At 25.5% G+C, this 21,978-nt stretch overlaps 5 protein-coding genes across 7 annotated transcripts in view; 4 read left to right on the forward strand and 1 right to left on the reverse strand.

Annotated features, from left to right (window-relative positions):
- Nucleotides 1–887: 887 nt before the first annotated feature.
- PIG-Z (phosphatidylinositol glycan anchor biosynthesis class Z) lies at nucleotides 888–3,437 on the reverse strand. Of its 3 annotated transcripts, none has more exons than XM_011503296.1 (5): nucleotides 3,191–3,437; nucleotides 2,714–3,114; nucleotides 2,047–2,585; nucleotides 1,654–1,913; nucleotides 1,482–1,562 (listed from the first exon to the last, which is right to left on the reverse strand). In XM_011503296.1, exons 1-5 carry the CDS (start codon nucleotides 3,366–3,368, stop codon nucleotides 1,555–1,557), a joined length of 1,386 nt encoding a protein of 461 aa, XP_011501598.1. In that variant the 5' UTR covers nucleotides 3,369–3,437; the 3' UTR covers nucleotides 1,482–1,554. The 3 variants fall into 3 exon arrangements, with proteins under 3 accessions (XP_011501596.1, XP_011501598.1, XP_011501597.1); XM_011503295.1 differs by having other exon boundaries at nucleotides 1,490–1,562; nucleotides 1,647–1,913; XM_011503294.1 differs by having other exon boundaries at nucleotides 888–1,913; nucleotides 3,191–3,433.
- A 2,191-nt stretch (nucleotides 3,438–5,628) lies between these two features.
- Nucleotides 5,629–6,513, forward strand: LOC105365195 (venom serine protease 34-like). The gene is made up of 3 exons (XM_011503297.1): nucleotides 5,629–5,656; nucleotides 5,793–6,139; nucleotides 6,223–6,513. The coding sequence occupies exons 1-3, from the start codon at nucleotides 5,647–5,649 to the stop codon at nucleotides 6,505–6,507; spliced, it is 642 nt and encodes a 213-aa protein (XP_011501599.1). The 5' UTR covers nucleotides 5,629–5,646; the 3' UTR covers nucleotides 6,508–6,513.
- Nucleotides 6,514–8,241: 1,728 nt separating this feature from the next.
- On the forward strand, nucleotides 8,242–8,797 carry LOC105365271 (uncharacterized). The gene is made up of 2 exons (XM_011503387.1): nucleotides 8,242–8,287; nucleotides 8,424–8,797. Exons 1-2 carry the CDS (start codon nucleotides 8,242–8,244, stop codon nucleotides 8,786–8,788), a joined length of 411 nt encoding a protein of 136 aa, XP_011501689.1. The 3' UTR covers nucleotides 8,789–8,797.
- Nucleotides 8,798–8,867: 70 nt separating this feature from the next.
- LOC105365196 (hyaluronan-binding protein 2-like) lies at nucleotides 8,868–9,978 on the forward strand. Its single transcript, XM_011503298.1, has 2 exons — nucleotides 8,868–9,114; nucleotides 9,792–9,978. The coding sequence occupies exons 1-2, from the start codon at nucleotides 8,887–8,889 to the stop codon at nucleotides 9,951–9,953; spliced, it is 390 nt and encodes a 129-aa protein (XP_011501600.1). The 5' UTR covers nucleotides 8,868–8,886; the 3' UTR covers nucleotides 9,954–9,978.
- Nucleotides 9,979–17,286: 7,308 nt separating this feature from the next.
- Nucleotides 17,287–21,978, forward strand: part of LOC105365197 (zinc finger protein 91-like) — a 7,863-nt gene continuing 3,171 nt past the window's right edge. Inside the window, exons 1-4 of the mRNA XM_011503299.1 lie at nucleotides 17,287–17,488; nucleotides 18,313–18,978; nucleotides 20,412–21,186; nucleotides 21,792–21,977. Coding sequence (XP_011501601.1) covers nucleotides 17,291–17,488; nucleotides 18,313–18,978; nucleotides 20,412–21,186; nucleotides 21,792–21,977 — 1,825 coding nt within the window. The 5' untranslated portion in view covers nucleotides 17,287–17,290. The remainder of the gene's footprint in view (nucleotides 17,489–18,312; nucleotides 18,979–20,411; nucleotides 21,187–21,791; nucleotide 21,978) is intronic.

A 21,978-nucleotide genomic window follows, 5' to 3' on the forward strand; every position in this document is an offset into this window, starting at 1 on the left:
ATCGATTGTTTGATTTGTCCTCAAGTACTGTGTGATGTCACAAAGCGCACTTAATAAATATTATTTTGTTATTTTATTATTTTTATAATTTTATTAATTTTACGAAGAGGTCTAACATTGAGAGAAACTTTAACTTGTAAATTTGCTACTCAAAAATTAACGTTATTTTTTATTATGTATAATTAACGATAAGCATACAGTAGAGAGGAAGACTCGAAAAAAGATACGCGGCTTTAATTTTCAGATAAAGTAACTTTCCTTCCGAGTGATCAGAGACCTTAAAGTTTATTCGTTATATTCAATCCTTCGAACAAAGCTCACTGATCATCGCACTCGCACTTCTTCATTCGAGTAATTCTCGTAACATAATCATAATAAAAAATTGGGCATCCACTCTATCACGTGCGTGATAATCAATATGAAAACAAACGATTTGTTTATAATTACAAAAGTAAATAAATCTTTTTCTATTTTAATCCATCATATTATTTACATTCAAACTTAATGTATTTACAAGTTTTACAATTAATTCTTAATAAGTAAACTTGAATAAAGGATGGAACCATTCTCTTTGAATTGAAATTTAACTAACTATAAACTCTACTTTTAAAAACTTAATTAATATTAAAAAAAAAGTTATATACATTATAAATTATATTGTAAATTCGAGCATTTAATCAATTAATTTAATCTGTAATGCTACAAATATAATTATGTACAATTGAGTTTTTAAAGAAAAAAAATCGATAATTTTTTTTCTTAACTAATGCCTAACTTTGGATATATAATAAATCAATATCACCAAAACTTTTATCAAATTGATAAGCGAGTAAAATTTTTATAGTTATACTTAAAACATAACGAAATATTTTCATAATGAAGCCGAAATTATACATTTGTAATTTAATAATTATAAATAAGCTTTATCAAAAATTGATAAAAATGTGTACGGATCCAACTAGCTTAACCTTATTCAAGGCGCAATGGAAATATTATAACACGTTTACTATATATAACGCATTAAAAATTACCTATTATTTATGTGTTCGATCTGTAGAAGTACCAAGGTAAATTGTTTTAAAAAGTTTATAATATTATTTGACAAGTTTTCAGCAAAATTAAATGTACTATTTTCTAATGTCCTTAAGCTTAGATAATTCCATTGTATGTTAGATAGTGGCAGTTTTTCAATCGAAATATGTGGATAAATTATCTTGACTAAATTGAATTTCAAGGATTTCGTTTCATTATAAAATACTAAGCTCGTAAATTCATTATAAAAGCTGTATGGAAGGGCATAATACAGTCTGTAAGGAATCTGTTTAACAAGTAAGTTCTCTTCACATTTCTCAATAGTCGCTGTAATATTATTATATATGGAGCGTACACTTTCCGAGCCAAATTCATGTATAAAAAAATCTTTCGTAAGTACGTATTTATGACCCGAATTACTTATGTAAGTTTTTTTTGTATTTCTCAAGTGCAGAAGTCCAGTTGGCAGTGGATAAATATATGAACTAAAGTAGTGAATGTGTGTAAGGTAAGGTTTTGCTTTCAATTCTCTAGATAAATGAAATGTTAAAGGTAAAACGCCACCTTGATGTACAAAGCCATAGAATAATGCTAAAATAATATTAGAAATGTACCAAACACCTTTCAATCCTATTTTGTAATTTTTATTTGGCTTATCGTTTGCTTTTCTTCTCTCTGTAATGTTCACTACATTACTATTAGAAGAGTTTTTGATCCAATGGGCGAATAAAAAAACCAATGGTATTAATACAGGTATGATAAATCTGGGCTCTTGGTGAGGAAAAATTGATAGCATAGCGATAGGAATAATAAAAGATGCGACCATGAAACTTTCAACATTTTGAATGCGAGGTAATTCCAGCCATCTACCTCTCAAGCCACTGAAATTTAATTATTACGAATATTAACTTTACTCATTATTCTTATTATAATTACATAATAATAATAATAATAATAATAATAATAATAATAATAATAATAATAATAATAACAACAACAACAATATTGTACTACCTATTTAGCATTCTTCCGAAAGTAATAATCCCTATAATCCCAAGTACGTTAAAAAGTAGAGGCACGTTTACAGCTACGTGTAAGAAACAGGGATGAATTCCATGATTCTTGAGATTGTCGGTGATTGAATTATATTTTAAAAAATTAAACGGAGTGACAACAAAATTATTCATACTGATTTCAAATTTTCCAATTTCAGCCATTGTTAAATATCCAAAATATAAGCTATCGTAAAGAATTAAGCCAATAACTGTTGGAATTCCAAAGCAGATAAATGTCAGCATTCTTATATGAAAATCTAAAAATCCAACACTTTTCGATCCGAGTCCCCTATGAAGCCAAAAAAATATTGGTGCGAATGAAAAAGCTAGGAAAGTTGGTCTATTAAAAATGCCAAATACTGTAATCGTTGCGAGTAGAAGACAATCGTTTAAAGAATGTGGCGGTAAGGACATGCGAAGTTTATAAATTTTTGTACGTTCCACACCAGTTTTTGCTCTATAGTATTTATCTGCAAGATAATCGCTTTGAAGTACAACCTGAAAAATAAATTTTTAAATGTCAACATATTGTCAATACGATTGGTAATGTTGTTGAATTATAACTCAAATGACAAATTGGCCGACTAATATTTGATAATTAAACGAAAATTATGTGCAGCGCTCACCTTGTTTGATAATTCCATGCATCTTGAAACGTGATATAATAAAACGGATGTTAATATCATTTCGACGGCATTGGAAAATGTACGGGTGGAATATATTAGCATAACATAAGAACTTGCAAAAACTGTTAATCTGTCGATGTAAGATCGACGAAATATTAAGCAAATTTTGTATAAACAGTAATCCGATGTAAATGACAAAATAGTCATCATAAGACGTGGAAATAGTATAAGGAAATATGGAGTTTTTAATGAAAAGCCAAAAAAGTATTCGCAATAAGGATTAAGACCTGCAAGTATAAAATAAGGAATTCTGACACATAATTGTGGAAATAAGGAGTTTCTCACAGGAAATGTTATATTGAATTCCCAAGGCTTATAAACATCAATGTCAAAACTATCGCCTACGATAAATAAAAATGTATCAATACTTATTTGTCTACGAACATATAAATAAAATATAAATATTAACTTTTTTACCTGCAGCTACTTCTATAAATTGAAAAAATTCATCTGGATGAATATATCCAGTTTGTGGAACAAAAACTAATACAAGCCTTAGGGTAGCAAACAGCCAATACAAAGCTCTCTTTGAACAAAAATGCAAAATTTTATGATTGTCATTTTTAGAACAACAAAATAACGATAGTGGTTGCATTATTTTATAATATTGTCTTTCTCATCCATCAAATATCAGTAAAATCACTTTTTTGTGCTTTATTAATAAACAAAATTTATTTGATTTGAATATTTCCATTGATGTTTATATTATTTATATTTCATAAGTAATTAGATTTTCATTCATTTCAGCTTTTTTGCGAATGCCATCAAGTTATGATAATATAAATATGACATTACTTATATAACATAACACATTATGATACCTGCATAAATAAAAATTTTTATTGAATAATGAAATATCAATGTATGAGAACGATTTTTATCATAGTAATATCCTTAAATTACCGCTTTTCCATATTATATAATCAAAGGGCGACTTCGGCATAAGTGTCATACAAATTATTTTAAAATCCAGTCCAAGCTAAGAGTTATCAGTTCTTTCAAATACAATTATCACATGGATTTAATGATAATACTACTGCCTTTCCATCTACACACCGAGAATTATGATAATGATGAAAAATAAACATTTCGGTAATTCTATAAAACTCTATTGCTCTCGCGCATTAAAATTAACGTTGCTCGTTCGATGTGTCGCATACCAGTCTTGCTAAGTATTATAAAACGATGGTATATTCGATATAAGGATACCCGTGGCAGTCGATACAATTAAATCATTCGTATGCTCTGAAATGCACGTAGTGGTGTGGTTCAACTAGAGGTTTAACCCGACCATCTTAACTAGGAAAGAGCGCGAATATTCAATATAATCGAAATTACAAGAAATGCATTGGATCTGTGTATGTTGGATATGTAAAGGATGATCGAGTCTATAAGCATAGCAATAACTTCCATAGAAAATAATAAGCAAAATAAAGCTATGCTAATTTATTAAAGAATTTAAGATTGTAAAGTGCAACTGTGATCCTAGAAAATTTCATCGTCCATCAATGATTCGCCATTGAGTACCTTTCATATAAGGAGACGTAGCAATAAAATATTTTGCATTGATTTTGGAAATCCATTTGGGGATGGGGGGGGGGGGGGGGGGGAAGGATGAACAACCATCACTTGTTGAACTGCATATTTAAATAAAGAATCGGGTTTAATTATTATTCTGCCCATTTAAGCTATAATTGAACGCCGATTATGAGAAAAACCTTCAATGTAAAACCCTCCCGTTCGTCAAGAAGACAGATCATCAATTATCTAATCGAACGATTAGGCAAATTATAGAAAGAGTTTTCCTAAAAGCACTTGTTATATTTTTATTCTAGTCTGCTTTTCCATATGACAATTTCCGTTTAATTTTAGTGTTGCGCTCTACATTCCATCGTGTACACTAAAAAAACGTCATGGAATTGATTAAACGGAATGTAACGAAGCTTTTCTTCAACTTTTAACACACTTGCAGTACACATATACATTCTATAAATCAATATATATATATATATATAATATTATCCGAGTACTACGAAAATGTAAAATAATTTACTCAAACATTTATTGACAATGTACAATTATTTGTTAATATTCAATGTAAATATATGTATTATATATTATTTTATAAATAGTAATATTTTATTTTATTATATAGAAATGATACATAATTTATGTTATAATTGAGATTTTAAATTCTATTGTTAATGATGTCTAACACTAGAACTGTATTCTTTAATGAAATTAATGGTTTTAATTAGGAATTTCAAATTTATCAAAATTGATTTAACATCATATTTACAAAAAAAATGTCAAAGAAATTAATTTTGCAATATATTATGGAAATAAAATTCAATAACGAATGAATGATATCATTTTGAGACAATTTATAATCAATTACAAAATATAGTACTATGAAAAAAAAAATCTATTATTTTTACATTTACGTAGAATTGTTTTCAAGATAAAAACACTGATTTTAACGATAGTATTGTTTAAAAATATTTTTAAGCTATTTACATAATATATATGGTATATATTATACCAAGAGATAAATGAATCCAATAAATTCAACCGATATTATACATATATATAATATAAATAGAAAAAAAAATACATATATATATATATATATATATATATATATATATAAAATTTATGATATATTTTTTAACGATTTATGATAAAATTTTAATACGCAGTCAGGTATATGAAATACTATTTCGCAGAGTATATTTAACTATACAATACTTCTCAAACATTAGAGTAAAGGTATTTTCTTGAAAGTAATATGTTGTGTAGTAAAATTTAAGTAAAATAATTTATAATTTTTTTTCAGCATGTCATATGATATTTTACTTATACTCGCTCAATTTATGATATTCAGTAAGTAATGCAAATATTTTCTATTTATTTAAATGAGAAAAACAAAAACAAAAACCAGAAAAATAAAAAAAAAAAATTGTAGCAGCATTATGATCGTATTAAAATAAAATAAAATAATTCAATGCAATGTACATAGGTAACAAATATGACTTCGTAACGACAAAAGCACTAATTGGTCACGGCATTGCACCCGCAGAAGGGACAAAATTTTCTTCTGTCGTATGTATCGCCAATAGAATACCAATAGATTCTGATCCAGAGGATCTTATTATTTGTACTGGTGTCCTTATTTCACCAAATCATGTATTAACAGCTGAACATTGCATCGAGGATGAATCGACCTCTTTTCAAGTGCTTGTCGGATCAACCGACTTACGTACGGCCACAATATATTATCCATTTTGGTGGTTAACATTCGATTGGTGGGCATCTGCAATGGGAAAGCAGATAGAGTATAATTTAAATGATATTGCAATCACAAAAGTAAATATTTATTTCAATTAAATATTACGTAATTTGACAAATAATCCAGTTGACAGGATTGTAATAAGCGAATTTTCTTTAAGTTAATTCAAAGAGTACCCGATGAAGTTATTCCAGCTATACTTATCTATCAGCCAAATTCCGCTTATGTTGGATCGAACGCCGTTATAGCTGGATGGGGTACGGGAAATAGTGGCAGCAGTTCGAATATTCTACAAGCGTCAACAATAAGAGTCATATCAAATTCTAATTGTGAAGAATTAGTCTTCAGATTACAAGGTTCTCATTCTCGAGTTCCTGAAAAATATATGTGTAATATTGGGCAGCCCTATGTATTATCAGCTGATGTAAGTATTAGTGGCTTATAATGTAAATTGAAATATTTTTCCATTTGATCAAATTAAGCAACATTTTATAATTAATTATATATATATATATATATATATATATATATTTACATGTGTGTGTGTGTGTGTTTTTAGGGTGATAGTGGGGGCCCAATTTTATTTATGAATTTTGTCATAGGAATAAATGAAGGACTATGTCCTAAGATGAATGACGAATTTCATCCAGAGAAAGCGAACGTATACAACTCTATTTACTTTTATCGAGAATTTATTATTATTACTATGAATATGTACTAATCGAGTGAAAAAAACAATTATATATTTTAATAAAATTGCTAATGATATAATTTTATCTTGCTATTATATAATTATGACAATCACATGTAATAATTAACAATAATAAAAGCGTCGTATTTTTATACTTTTTTAGACATAAAATAAAACTTCTAAGAAAATATAATTAAATTTATTCAATATCATTATTTAGTTGAACATTTGCGTTATACTTAAGATATTTTTAAAATTTCTTATTTGTAAAAGTACGTAATATTTCCTTCGAATTGCAAATTTTGAGAAAATAATTAATTACAGAAAGACATTGTAGGTACAAAAAAAAAAAAAAAAAAAAATGATATCAAATGAGAGTCAATGCAACATATTATTTCAATTGTAATTATTCATTTTGTTTTTGCAATAACAGCGAATTTTAATTATTTATTTCGTATTATGCTCCGTATGTTCACGAATAATTGTTTGAATATTACTATATAACACTCGAGTTAATTGTCGATATTATCTAATTTTGCGAATATTTCAGATTATACTACTATGTGAATAATATTACATTATGCTTTTTAGAAAATTTTTTATCATAAAATATTTGATTAAATAAATGCCAGTAGAGATGAAAAATAGAATAAAGATAGTTGAGATGTTAATCTATCAATATTAAATACATTTAAGGGCGTATGAATTATAATGATTACGTTGAATTTATGACTCCATATTAATTTTTAGAAAAAAAAAAAAAACATAATGAGCTGCAAATTTTAGATTGTAAAAGACGCGATTTGTGGATAAAATGATTGATTTATGTAATTCAGACGATAGACAAAGAGCGTTATTTTGATTACGCTTATTAGTATGAAAGAGATTAGTTATTATTACAATGTATCGATAGAATTTTCTTTCGATTAAATTATGTCTTTCACTTCAATTTTAAATGTATAACTTTATTACCACAATGTATGAAATAATAGAAATTACTTTGTAAATTTCAATTCGATGAAATTCATGTTGAAAAACCATATGTCAATAATGTTTTGTCACGTAATTGTCGTGTTATTAAAAATATACAATATACATACTGTGCACTATTTCATATAATACAGAGGCGACGTTTTAAGTTTTGAATTCTTCAATTTTCTTCAATTTCTTATATTTTATTTCTCTTCTACTTCTTAAAGATATTATAATGCTTATGATTTTTTTTTTCTTTTTTTTTCGAGCTAACTATCATTTTACCTTTACAAACTTATGCTAATATAATATATGTAAATATAAAAATAAAATTTTAATGTACAATAATTTTGTATGCAAAACACAATCTATAAGCGCATTGAAAATTTAATGATTTGTAATAAATTTGAAGCGAAGGATAGTGAATATATTAAAGTTAAATATATTACATTAATAATGTTACAACAAAAATAGTACTTTTTAATTTTATTTATTTGTATTCTTATTACTTTCAGTATGTCATATGATATTTTACTTATACTCGCTCAATTTATGATATTCAGTAAGTAATGCAAATATTTTCTATTTATTTAAATGAGAAAAACAAAAACAAAAACCAGAAAAATAAAAAAAAAAAATTGTAGCAGCATTATGATCGTATTAAAATAAAATAAAATAATTCAATGCAATGTACATAGGTAACAAATATGACTTCGTAACGACAAAAGCACTAATTGGTCACGGCATTGCACCCGCAGAAGGGACAAAATTTTCTTCTGTCGTATGTATCGCCAATAGAATACCAATAGATTCCGATCCGGATAGCCTAGTTCTTTGTACTGGCGTTCTCATATCATCAACTCATTTATTAACAGCTGAGCATTGCGTGGATGACCAATCGACCTCTTTTCAAGTGCTTGTCGGATCAACCGACTTACGTACGGCCACAATATATTATCCATTTTGGTGGTTAACATTCGATTGGTGGGCATCTGCAACAGGACAACCGGTAGTGAATACAAATGACATCGCTATCACAAGAGTAAATATTTATTTCAATTAAATATTACGTAATTTGACAAATAATCCAGTTGACAGGATTGTAATAAGCGAATTTTCTTTAAGTTAATTCAAAGAGTACCCGATGAAGTTATTCCAGCTATGCTTATCTATCAGCCGAATTCCGCTTATGTTGGATCGAAAGTTATCGTAGCTGGATGGGGTACGGGAAATAGTGGCAGCAGTTCATCTATCCTTCAAACAACGAAATTAAACATCATATCGAATACTGAATGTGAAAGAGTAATTTTTGAAATTGATGGTGAAAAATACAGAATTCACGACAAATTTATATGTAGTATTAAGAAGCCATTTGCTTTGTTAGCTGATGTAAGTATTCGCGCTTCTAGCATAAATTTTGATCTTATTGATTTACATTGCTTAGGCAATTCGTTGCAACAATACATTGCAAATAGCGTGGGTTTTCTTATTAATCTTTAATCGTTTTCAAGCACAAGTAAACATCGAATAACATAATCAATATGCACTTCCATTACAAATTATTAATTTTTAACGTAATAAAGCTACTCTATACTCTACAGATTTTGTTTCGTTTTTTTTTTTTTTTTTTTTCAATCTAATTTGACATTAAATTTGCCTAATGTTGATTAATTTTCTAATACTTTAATACCAATTATGCAAGTTATAATAAAGCATTAAAAAATATTATAAATTTTATAAATATTTAAAATATGATGTTATTAAAAAAAAAAAAAAAAAATTTTTTTTATGAAAAATTAGATTATGAGAATTTCTTCATGGTTTTAAGCGATATAATTACTTTGACTAATTTACCTAGTTTCCCTTTATTTTGTTCATCATAATTTTTAATTGATTAATTATATTAGAAAATCGCAATTCTGGGTGAATTAATAATGACAATGTTCAAATAAATTACTTGTGTGGTAGCATTATAACAGGCACTTTATATAAAGTATAAATAAATTACAATTTTTTACACTAATGCATTCCTAAGTGTTTATTATCGATTTATATTATAATTTTAGGGAGATAGTGGCGGACCTCTTTTCTTTGAAAAATACGTTATCGGGATAAGCCAAGGAACTTGTCCTAAACTTGAAATCGGTTTTCATCCAAAAAAAACAAATATGCACAGTTCTGTTAATCATTATCGATATTTCATTATTCACGCTGTTAATATGTATTAATTTAATTTTCAATAATTGTAAGTGATAAATGTTAATTCATCGTTTAGCTTGATGTTAAGTTGCGTATGTTAAAATAAATTTTCATTATATCTTATTTTTATTCGAGAATCTTGACATTCCTATATGAACATTAATTTTAATATGAATATAATAATATTTGAGTTTTTAGATAATAAAAATATGTTTCATCAACAAAGCACGTTATTGACCAATTATTCACAAATAAGCACACTATTTATAAATTGTACAGTATTTAATCCATGTAATACAATTAATAGTAATAAATCAAATTATATTATTATTAAATTAAATTATTAAATTAATTAAATAAATATTATTATTTATTTATTTATTTATTTATTTATTTTTTTTTTTTTTATTTTTTTTTTTTTATATACGATAATGTTGATGCAGATGAAATAGAGCCACGTATAATGAATATTGCCGTCACATATTGAAGAGTAATATTGTTATTTTGTTAAAATAATTACTCATACAGATTCGTTAATAGGATTCGTTCAATAAGAATCTTTCCGAAATACATTCCAATAGTTTTCAATGAAGACAGCACTCTTACTTCTGGTGAGTTAGTTTTATCTTTCAACTCAATCTTCTCAAAAATATCGCATCAATTTTAGACTTAACAATTCTGAAACAATGAAAATTAAATTAATCCACTTTCATCATCTACCTCTAGACTAACTCATCTAGAGTTAATGTAGTCGGATATATTATATGAATCGAATGACTTTAGCAACTGTTTTGAAGTTTCCGGAGTTATTGCTGTTGGTACGCAGTAGTAGCTGTACGCGATGTCGATACTTTAATCACGCATGATCCTTAATAAAAAACAATAACTGACAATAATTTATAATTTTGAGTTATTTTAAAAATAATTTGTCATTCTGATAAATCAAAATACCTTTTTTTTTATCTTACTGTATTTGCGTTCAAGTTCATTATATTGCTCATGGCAAATAAGATTCAGTTAGGTAGATGGAAGACAATGAAGTAGAAATTAACAAGGTATGTCAAGAAACTTTAAGTGCAGTATAAGGTTAAATAAAGCTTTTCATTCATAAATGACAATAACTATTAACGACAATGTCAATAAATATAATTAAATGTACGACAGATAGACAATAAGAGCTTATAACGTTGAATACAGTACGATTTAAATTATAGGATACCGGATACAATGGATGGTGTTATGGCGCGAGGGAGATGGTTTTAACGGCCAATAGAGTTCTCTTATCCACAACCACTTAGCCCTATTTCATTTATTGAATAATAACAGTTAGAGTAACTGAATAGCTACAGGTAAGTTTGGTAAGCTAGTATCTCGATATATTTTTGCAAGTAAAATCAAGCGTAAAATCGTATAATAAAATAGTTTAATAGTGTATAGAATTTTTATTGGCAATAATAGGAATGTCGTTATAGTGGCCGATTAATAAAACGTAAAGAAAAATAAGAAGACAATTATAAAGACAATTATTATAATTTCATCACAGGGTTACAAAACGACATACAGTAAATGTTTTAAAAATATTATATAGTTAGTTATTACTGTGTCGGTCTAAAATATGATAAATATATTACTAAACGATGAATTGCTGATCGCAGTAATTTTTATCATAACGTGATTTCAACTCTAAAATCTAATGTTAAAGCTCGAAAAACCTCATTTATAAAAATGTGCAAGTAACATAGAATTTTCATTAAGCGAATCTTTGATTTAAGGAATTTCTTTTAAAACAATATTTTTGTGCACATACTTAAATGAAATATGTACTTTTTCATTAAGTATAATAGTAATGACGTTTTTATTACGGTTAAAAAATTATTTTTACGTTAATAACTTTTTGTACTGCACAATTTTTATTGACAACGCCAATGAAAAAAAAAAAAGAAAAAAAAAGAAAAAGAAAAAGAAAAAGAAAAACGGAATTAACTAAACTTTTAAAATTTTTAATATTTTTCTATCTACAAATTAATTTAATAAATTGCAAAATACTTTTAAACAATCAAGTAAGAAGCTAATTAAGAAATCCTTAATACACAATTTAGAGCACGATTAAATAAGTATATAATATTATTTTTATTTATATGCTACATACGTATATAATATTAATAAGTATATTTAAAAGGTGCATAATACATCATAATTTGGATGTTTTAGTATTATGTAAACTTTAGCTGGTCGGTCCCCCATTAGTCAGGCATACTAAGCTCAATTCTAATTATTACATAAATAAAAATTCCACACCGACTATGTGAAAACAAAGTATCAGTAGGCCGAATTATTGGGTTCAAAAATTTTTATAATAAATGATCATAAATTTCAAAGTAAAATATCGTAGCAAATAATTGGCAAATATTTGGTGAATTCAATTAATATGTAATGCTTCAATTAGCATGCGAAGCCTAGGAAGCCTATATTTATTTAATATCTTAAAATAAAATTAATAAATTAAATGACTTAGCAAAGTCTCATATCGTACCCTTAAAATTAAACAAAATTTTCTATTATCAATCTTTCGGGTGATCGATTATTAAACAAATTAATACACTTTCTAGTAAAGTAAATTCATTAAAATAAAAATGATAATTTACATGAAATATAAAACTTTAATATTTTCTATATCTTCTTTTAACATATATTTTATTACTAAATCAAATTAAATTCGGCTTGGTTTACTAAGAACTTTTATTGCTTATTCGACAATAAACATTAATATTGGAAAATCCGACTGATTGTCATCCAAGGATTTAAAATGCTGCAGAATTAATTTAATAATATATTTACAATATATTTTACAATGCATGCAAAATGTGTTCGATAATACATTTTGTTTAAATTGTAATAATATTGTCAACGAAAGAAAACGAAAGACTAAATCTATTAGAAAACTTTAAAATTATGAAAAATCGAAATACCAAAAAGACAAATTTATGTATATCTAATGATTGATAAAAATACGAATAAAAAATTTAATATTCTTTAATAATCAATTTAACGTAGTTCATTATCTTTTCTATACATACCATTTACATCTAATCGTAAATTAAATAATAATTTAATTGAAAAATATATAATAAAATAGTCAAATTATTTGCAGACTTACGATTAGCGACAGACTCACGTTAACGATTAAAAGCTGTTTGATATAAAAAAAAAAAAAAAAAAAAAAAAAGAAAGGATAAAGAAAAAAAAATATTAAGATAATTTATTGTATTTAATCCTATTTTTCTTATGTCAGAGGTGTCACGCATGTCGGCGAAAAATGAAAATCGTGCAGATATTATGATATGGAAAATATGTCACATTATGCCAGCGTTTCACTTATTATATTATAGAAATAAATATTGACCGATTAATGTTAAAAATCTTATAATATGAATATTAACACGATGCTTTTAGTATTGAGAAAAAGAAATTCAGAAACACGTACATTACAAAGGCTTATTATTTTATCTACTTCTCGCGCCATTTCTACATACTTCGATAAAAACAATTCGTCTGGAGTTTGTGAAAAACATATTGATTTAAATATGCAAACTACAAAACAAAACTAAAAATTTCGTCGATATAAAAATTTAATTATTGAAAATTGGACTATTTACAATTTCAAATAAAATAAAATAAATAAATAAATGCATCGGGTATGTCTTAATTAGATATAAACACGTATAAAATAAAACCAGAACAGTAGCGAAGTGAAAGTTGATAACCTTGTAATAGTGAAAAAAAATAATGTTAGATGTTAAAAGTAAAAATGCAAGATGAAAAATATAAAAAATGTGCTACCATCAGTGATAATGGCCAATAACGATTATAATATTGTTAAAATATGCATATAAAATACTATAGAAAATTATTATATCATTGAAATAGAGAGTACAATATAATTCAAATATAATACAGCTATAATTACTTTACAGCTGATATCGACAGTTTCCATTAGTTTGTTACGAATGAGAAAAAAAGTTAACTATGTTTAAAGTATGGAGAGTATTTCATTTTATATATTGGAAAAAGGTTAAGATTGGCAAATAACTATTACAATTATTATGAATACTAGTTTCATAGAATCTGCAAATATTTAAATCACTTAAATAAAAAGAAAAAACGAAAGAGAGAACGTTTCCGACCAAGCAGAACACTTTGAGTATTTCGAGTAAGTCAAAATTTTATATCTATTAGAACAAAATGCTATTAGAAGTCCTAAATTTCCATAATATTAATGGCCGATGACATTACTCTCATCCATAATGATAGTTTAATGCAACAGTATGATTGTACTCGAATAATATAATGAGCAATGCTCGCGCGTAAATTTTTCAACGAAACATAAATAAAAAGAATCATGAATTTTGTCGCGATGAAATGATTTATAATTAAACTGCTTATAAAATTTTCAAAAATTCCTATATGGATGAAAAATAACTATTTTCAGAAATATATAAGCTAACAGTTGTTTTACTTAAAATTCTTAAATAGAATAAACATGTCTAATAAATGATATGATAATCTTAAAATTTTAATTAATAATAAATCGTGCAAGTATATCTCAGAGAGAAGTTAATACTAAAGATTGCAAAAATTTATAAAGAGTTCTCATATATATTGAGTAGTGAATTTACGAATAAAATAGAAAGAATAAAAATTTCTTGAAAATATAGTCAAATTTTTCTAATAAAATATCAATCTTGGAATAAAAAGAAAAATGCATTGATAATTTTATTGTAGAAAATTCGTTAAAGATTACTTGTAAAATGAAAAAAATATTGCACGTATATAATATTTTGACAAAATTTGCCCAAATCATTTTTAACTACATTTGCTTTTAACGAAATAATACGTATTTAATATTTTTATATACCTCGGTTACACCGGTTACAACTTGAAATATCGCAATTAAATATGCTAATTTATAATTTAGTATTGTAAATTATTCAATGTATTTTCATCCAATGATATTTAAGGATTACTAATTTCTTATTTATCCGAAGTCTCATTGTTTATGTATTTTTTTCAACTTCAAATATTAAAGTAATATTTTAGTACATTTTCAAAAGTCAATTAAATATTATTCGTATGACTCATTTCAACCTAAACAAGTCATTCAAATCATGTTTATCTATATTGATTTTCAAGGAAAAATTTGTGTCGTTATTACGAACAAATATTAAAATTATTTTATAGTGCAATAATCGTGCACAACATTTCTTCATTCGTAAATTTTTTAATTTAACATTGCCTACTCAAAAATGAGAAACAATTTCATTGTATGCATTTCTAATATTTTATATTAATTTTACATATGGAAATATTTATTTTTTAAATTCATATCTGCAATTGCATAAAAATTGTATTCTTTCATAAAATATTTATCTTCAAAATTACAATTTAAAACAATTTTAAATTAACAACTGTCAGAAAATTCGTCTAAATGTCATCGATAATATAATTTCAAGTTATATTTACGGTATAATAATTCATATAAAAAAAAAAAAAAAAAAAAAAAAAAAAAAAAAAAAGAAAAACAATGCTTATAAATTTCTAACAACAATTAATTTTTGTATTTTAAGACAAAATAGTACAATAATGGCACATAAATAATTTTATGCGATATAAATAATTTTATGCGACGATAAATTCAATATTTATACGTTTAAAATCATTAATGCCTACATTATAGAATATTCGATATTACTGTTTTTATGTTACACATTTTTACAATTACTTAGAGTAATTGGAGAATTAGTATAATTAAAATAATTGTAGAATTATTTATCCCGTCGACTTTCAAATGCTCGAGTATATCATCCAATATATAATAATCAATATTGTCTATTAAATTTATATTATTTATTTACTTCCCTTTCCTATTTTTTATACAATGAAAGAAATACTTTGTCAGGATAATGTCGCTTTCGATTATTAGCCAATGAATGATATTTAATATTAGTTTTCAAAAAGCAATTCTACAATTTCAAGATTTATTCAAATTTTGAAACATTTAGAGTAAAGTAAAAAAATAATTAGACCTAAGTACATAGGAGTACTTAAAAGTGAATCTGAATCAAGTCAATGATTGTATCAGCATCCTCACCAATCCAACTATAATTATATTAAATTTATACGCTAAAATTAAGGCTACATAAGTGGTAAATAGTGAAATTTACATTTCCAAGTACATGAGAAGATTATCACATTTCATTGTATCAGATTGTTTATTCATATTAATTTACAAAAAATAGAATAATAATCATGTTGTATAATCTTTTGATTAGCTATTAGCTGATTACACGGCACTGCACACGATATATTATGAGATTATATGTATTGACATTAACATTTTTTTTTTCGGTAAATGTTAATTCAAAATTACTCATTCTTATCGTCATTACTTTTATTTAACAATCTAGACATTAAATATGTAATTGCGATTAAAACGATTTTAAACCGATTGTGTTAATTTTTAAAAACGACATTTTTCATATCATATTAAAATCTTAATAAATATATAAATATATAACAAAAAAAAAAAAAAAAAAAAAAATCTTCCAAAAATTCTACAATAAATAGTTTTAAAAAGTAAATATACTATCGTTTTAAAAATATACTTAACGTATTTTATTTAGAATACAATATGTGAAGAAGTATCAGTATAATTAAACAAAAAATATGCTCAGCAAAATAAAGAATTAATGATAATTTATCAAAATTAATTATTTATTCATAACAATGGTGGAGAATTTATATATTTTTATTACTCGAGCGGAAAAATATAATGGAATAAATTTTAACACATTTTTCTTTCATATACGTACATTGTTAATGAAAAATTCATAATATTTAAATTTAATAATATTTTCAAATACATCGCTCGATTGTTTGTAAAACATTTCTTACTAATATAATGGAAATAATAATTTAAAGGGCATTTTTATGAGTGGATTGAAACATAATTTGATATTGTGTTTAAAATCTGAAAATTTTCTAACTTACGAGCGCATGTCCATTTGTGTATTAAATAACTAGATACATTAATGTAGTCGTCAATTAAACTATTTTTCAACTTTCATTTACAAATTCGAATTGTTAATATATATATTTTTTTTCAACTTGTGTCTTAATAACATTGTCTTAACATTATCTTGTATTTGGATAAGTGTAATATGTAAAAAGCGCTTATAGTTAGAGGATTTGCCGCTAGGGATATTTTTCGTCAAAATCATTTCCCATTGTTAATGTTGTATCCGATTTCGGATCTTTCATCTCTATTCCACTTGTCTATATTTGATTCTGTGGAAGAGACAAACAAAATATGGACGCTGTCGAAATAAATACGTCGGAGGATTCGCGGCTGCCACCGTCTAGCGACGACGACGTCGGCATGGTTTCGGAGCACCAAGTAGAAATATGTCGTGTTTGTCTTCTCGGTAATCCCATGATGCGGGGCATTTTTCATGTGGATGGTGTTTTGTCCCTGTCCGATAAGGCTATGAGTCTTACAAGCATTAAGGTTAGGATGCTATTCGTTTTGCAGGTTAAAGTTTATACATTTTTTCTTAATCTATGTTTTTGGAAACTATGTATAAATCTTCTATTATTAAAAATCTAACTGTTTTTAAATTCAAACTACGATCCTTTGTTATATCTTAAGAGAAAAGGGATTGTTTATGTTTATCCAGCTGTATTAATATTTGGTAATAGATTTATAATGCTAATAAAATGTTCCTCGTCACTATTTAATTATTATAATGTTAATTAATATAATTTTTTTATTTCAATTTATCATTATGACATTTTGTCTAAGTATTTAGGCGTGTTTCACATAAAGTTGTTAAGCACATATCACAATAACACATATGAAGCATAAATGTCATTGATTATTTAAATTATATAAAAATGAAGACTTATGGAATAAATTAGATGCAATTAATTCAGTATTCTTATTAATTGGAGTATCGATAGCTTCTCTATTTCATACATAATATTTTATTGTTAATTGCTTGTAATTTGTTGATATTTATATATTATTCCATTATAAAAATTTTATAATCAATTATAGTTATAACATAATGAGGAAGTCGATAAAGCAATTAATTAATATTATGTATTGGTATTAATAGTCAAAGTTAAAACATTCTATTATTTATAATTTTAAATAAAATTGTAATAAAGTTGAGCTTGTTTGTTATTGTCATTTTATTTTATTGACAAGTTTTTAATAATTTTTATAAGAAATTTACAAAAAATTCAGAATGTACATACAGATCATATAAATAATTTTTAACTGATAATTAATAATTTCAAAACAAAATACATAGGCACAATTTTGTTCAGATGCTGCCTGGAGATGGTTTACCTTCTAATATCTGTTGCGATTGCACGGATAAGCTTGAATCAGCGTATAAGTTTAAATTGCAAGTGGAACAAGCGGATAGTGTATTAAGAGAGAGATTAGATTCGCTAAACATGAAAGAAGAACTTTTTTTTAGTGATGTGGATGTTAATTTATCGAGCCATAGGCATAACATTGGAGAGATAACAGAGGAAAGTTTACTTCTTAAAGATCATATGGATTTATTGAGTGTTCAGAAACTAAGCGAGGGCGATAATTTGAAAAGTGAAGATTTACAAAAACAATCAAATAATGTTATTATTGAGCAACATGAAATAAAGGAGTATAAAAATGAAGAAGAAAATGCACAGTTAATTGAAAATACAGAAGAAAATAAAATTCCTCTGGACCAAAATTTGCAGGAAATTAGCAATGACCAACAGATCTGTAGCGAAGATAATCAACAACTACAAGAAATAACAAATGAACAGCATAATCAATCATTTGGAGCACAGGTTTTACAAGAAATAATGCTTCATGAAATTAACGATCAAGAGAGAATACAAGAATTGAATCAAAATCATCAATTAGCAATGTACGAACATAATTATGTTGCTGAATCACAACCGTGTGATATTACAAATGAGAATCATACATTGAATGTAGAGGTAAATGTATATTAAAATTTTTTTTATTTTTTATCAAATTTTTCATTATAATGTTTCTATTTCATTATAACATTTCATGAATATGGTTTTAATACTAGTATTTTTATTCATTATTTAATTATACTTAAGTTGAAGGCTAATAATTTTTATTTTAACTAAATTATCTTAATATTTATTAATTAAATAGCTTTGAAAACTTATATGAAGCAGTATTCCTAATGAAATTTTCTTTTTAACTTAATTTGATTTTATTAAACTTTTTACTAATAAGCAATACTTAGTCTGTCTATTCATATTAAATATATAAAACAGAAATTTTATTTGGAGTAATTGAATTGTTGTTTTAAGTAAGAATTTTAATTTCTTAAATCAATGCAGCTTATGCAAATTATTTAAAATATGGAATTACAATGTTATTTAAATCACGAATATTTATAATTAAAAAATATATGTATGGCTTGTAATTCAAGGATACTTATAATTTACTACTTATTACTAATCTGAGAAGCGTGCAAAGATTAGAAGTTTGTTTCGTTAATAGAATGTTTTGTTGGTAATAAAGGTGGTAGAAGTATAATATACATTATTGATTGAAATTATTTATGCTTAATTTTTAAATAATAATTTTCCTTCCATAAATAATTGTTCGCAATAATTTTTAGGTTTAACATGTAATCACATCTCAGCATTAATATAATAAATATAACAACAATAATGGAAAGTTTATAGATTGCATTTTTTATTTAGGAAATAATGTTAACATTTTTATATTATATTGTTATAGTAAATATTTTAGATCAATTGAAAAATAAGTCGTCTTATAAAATATGAATTAAGATCAAACATACGATATAAAAGTGGAAAATAGAACAGAAAATAATGGCTACTCTATCTTGACGTGACAATAAAAGATAAAAAAAATAGGAGAAAAAATTGATAAAGATTTCAGTTAGGCAGATAGTAAGAGGAGCAGTTATTGAATATAAAACAATAGAAAATTCTAGCTAGATGGTGATAAAAACAGTAAGAAATAAAATAAAAAGAGGAAAATAATAGAAGACAAGTGAGAGAAATATATATACAGATATGAGACGATTTCTGTAAAAATAAATTGTGCAAGCGGATACGTTAAGAACGGGCATATAATTAATAAATAGGATAATTTTTTTATTATGAAAAGTTGGTTTTAATATTCAGAATGTATTATTTCATTTTTTATTGCATAAATTCAACGTAATAATTTATTATTATAACGTAATCGACGACGTATTTAATAAGTAACAATATTAAATATTTAATATTATATACATTGGTTAGTCTAGTAATATATATATATATATATATATATATATATATATATAAACAATAAAAATAATATTGATTTTAAAGAATATATGACATAATTTTATCGTTTAATAATTTTATTATTACAGATTATTGAGAAAGATGATAAAGAAGAGGTACAAAATCAAGAAGTTTATAATAATGTACCGGAAGAACCTTCATCGATTGAATCAACTCGCAGAAGCAAACGGAAAATTAATCAACGAAAATCTCACGTTGAAGAATTTGACGAAGACAATTATTTTGAAAATCTTAACCTCAGCTCTAGATTAAAAGTCCAATTAGATAAATCAGAAAAAGTGTTTTTTATATGTTATCTATGCGATAAACAATTTATATCGAAGGAAATTTTGAAAGAGCATATGCACTCCCACGAAGAAGTGAGAAAAACACTTACGTATATGCATAAGGTAGTGGAGAAATCAGAAAAAGTACCGGAAAAACCAGATAGTCCAACAAATTCTGTTTCATTGAAATCACCTTCGAGTGGTAAACATCCAAACACTTGTCCTCATTGTGGGAAAGAATATCTGTATATTATATCATACAACAAACATTTGAAACAACATGAGAAGAGCGGAACAAAGGAAGAACTTATGCCTTTAGAAGTTTCATTTCACGAAGATGAGGATACATTGAATTTTCATGGCTACAATGAAAATCCATCGACGAATTCGGATAGTGAAGAAAGTGAGAAAAAAAATAAAAAAGAAGTTGCAAAGAGGGACAGTATGAAGTGTAATACATGCGATGAAGTGTTTGACACAATAATTAAATTAAGGAATCATCGGTCAAAGCATGTTGTTGATGGCGTGCTCTCTGAACAGGATCTAAAAAATGATATTGAACAGCTGAACATCGAAGGTGAATGGATATTTATTTATTACCTTCGATTTTTTTTTATTTGAAATTTATTTTTTAAATATTTAATTTTTTGATTGGATATAACGTGTTATTTATTATATGTATTTCAGCTTTGCTAGCAATTAGAACTGAATACTTCCTATAAATTGTAATTTAAAATTTCTTTTAAAAAAATATAATAGATTATATGTAAGATTCTTTTACTAAAAAGTATACAAGTAGTTTGTAATATGTCCTCATTGTTCTACAAATTTTTAAAAAGTAATGAAATTTAGTATTAAAATTTTATAATGCAATTGTCGTTAACAATTAAATGTTTTTAAATAACTTTAAATGGTAAAATATTTGTATTATACTAAATATTGTATTAAGCCTCGTGAAATAATAATTAGTTATTAGTTACAAGCATAATTCGTTACATCGAATAAATTTCAATAGTAGAAAAAACATTCGGGATATTAAGAGCAATATTATTTTAAAATATTCTAAAATATGATAAAAATATATGTGAACATTATAAATAATACCAAATAATATTAATAACATTAATAATATCAATGCATAATTAACTAGTCATTCATTTAGAATTTTTCTTAATTTTAAAGGGAAACTTACCAAAAGTAACGAGGATAATGAAAAATTTAACGAGGATGCGTCAAATGAATTGCCATTGAAAAAGCAGGAATCAAAAGAATTAAAGTGTCCTCATTGTTCTATGAGCTACGCTCACAAAAAATCTCTTGCTAGACATATAGAGAGCCATTCCGGTACCAAGTACACTTGTAAACTCTG

Source organism: Ceratosolen solmsi, unplaced genomic scaffold (assembly GCF_000503995.2).
Source record: "Ceratosolen solmsi marchali unplaced genomic scaffold, CerSol_1.0 scaffold63, whole genome shotgun sequence".
Classification (NCBI taxonomy): domain Eukaryota; kingdom Metazoa; phylum Arthropoda; class Insecta; order Hymenoptera; family Agaonidae; genus Ceratosolen; species Ceratosolen solmsi.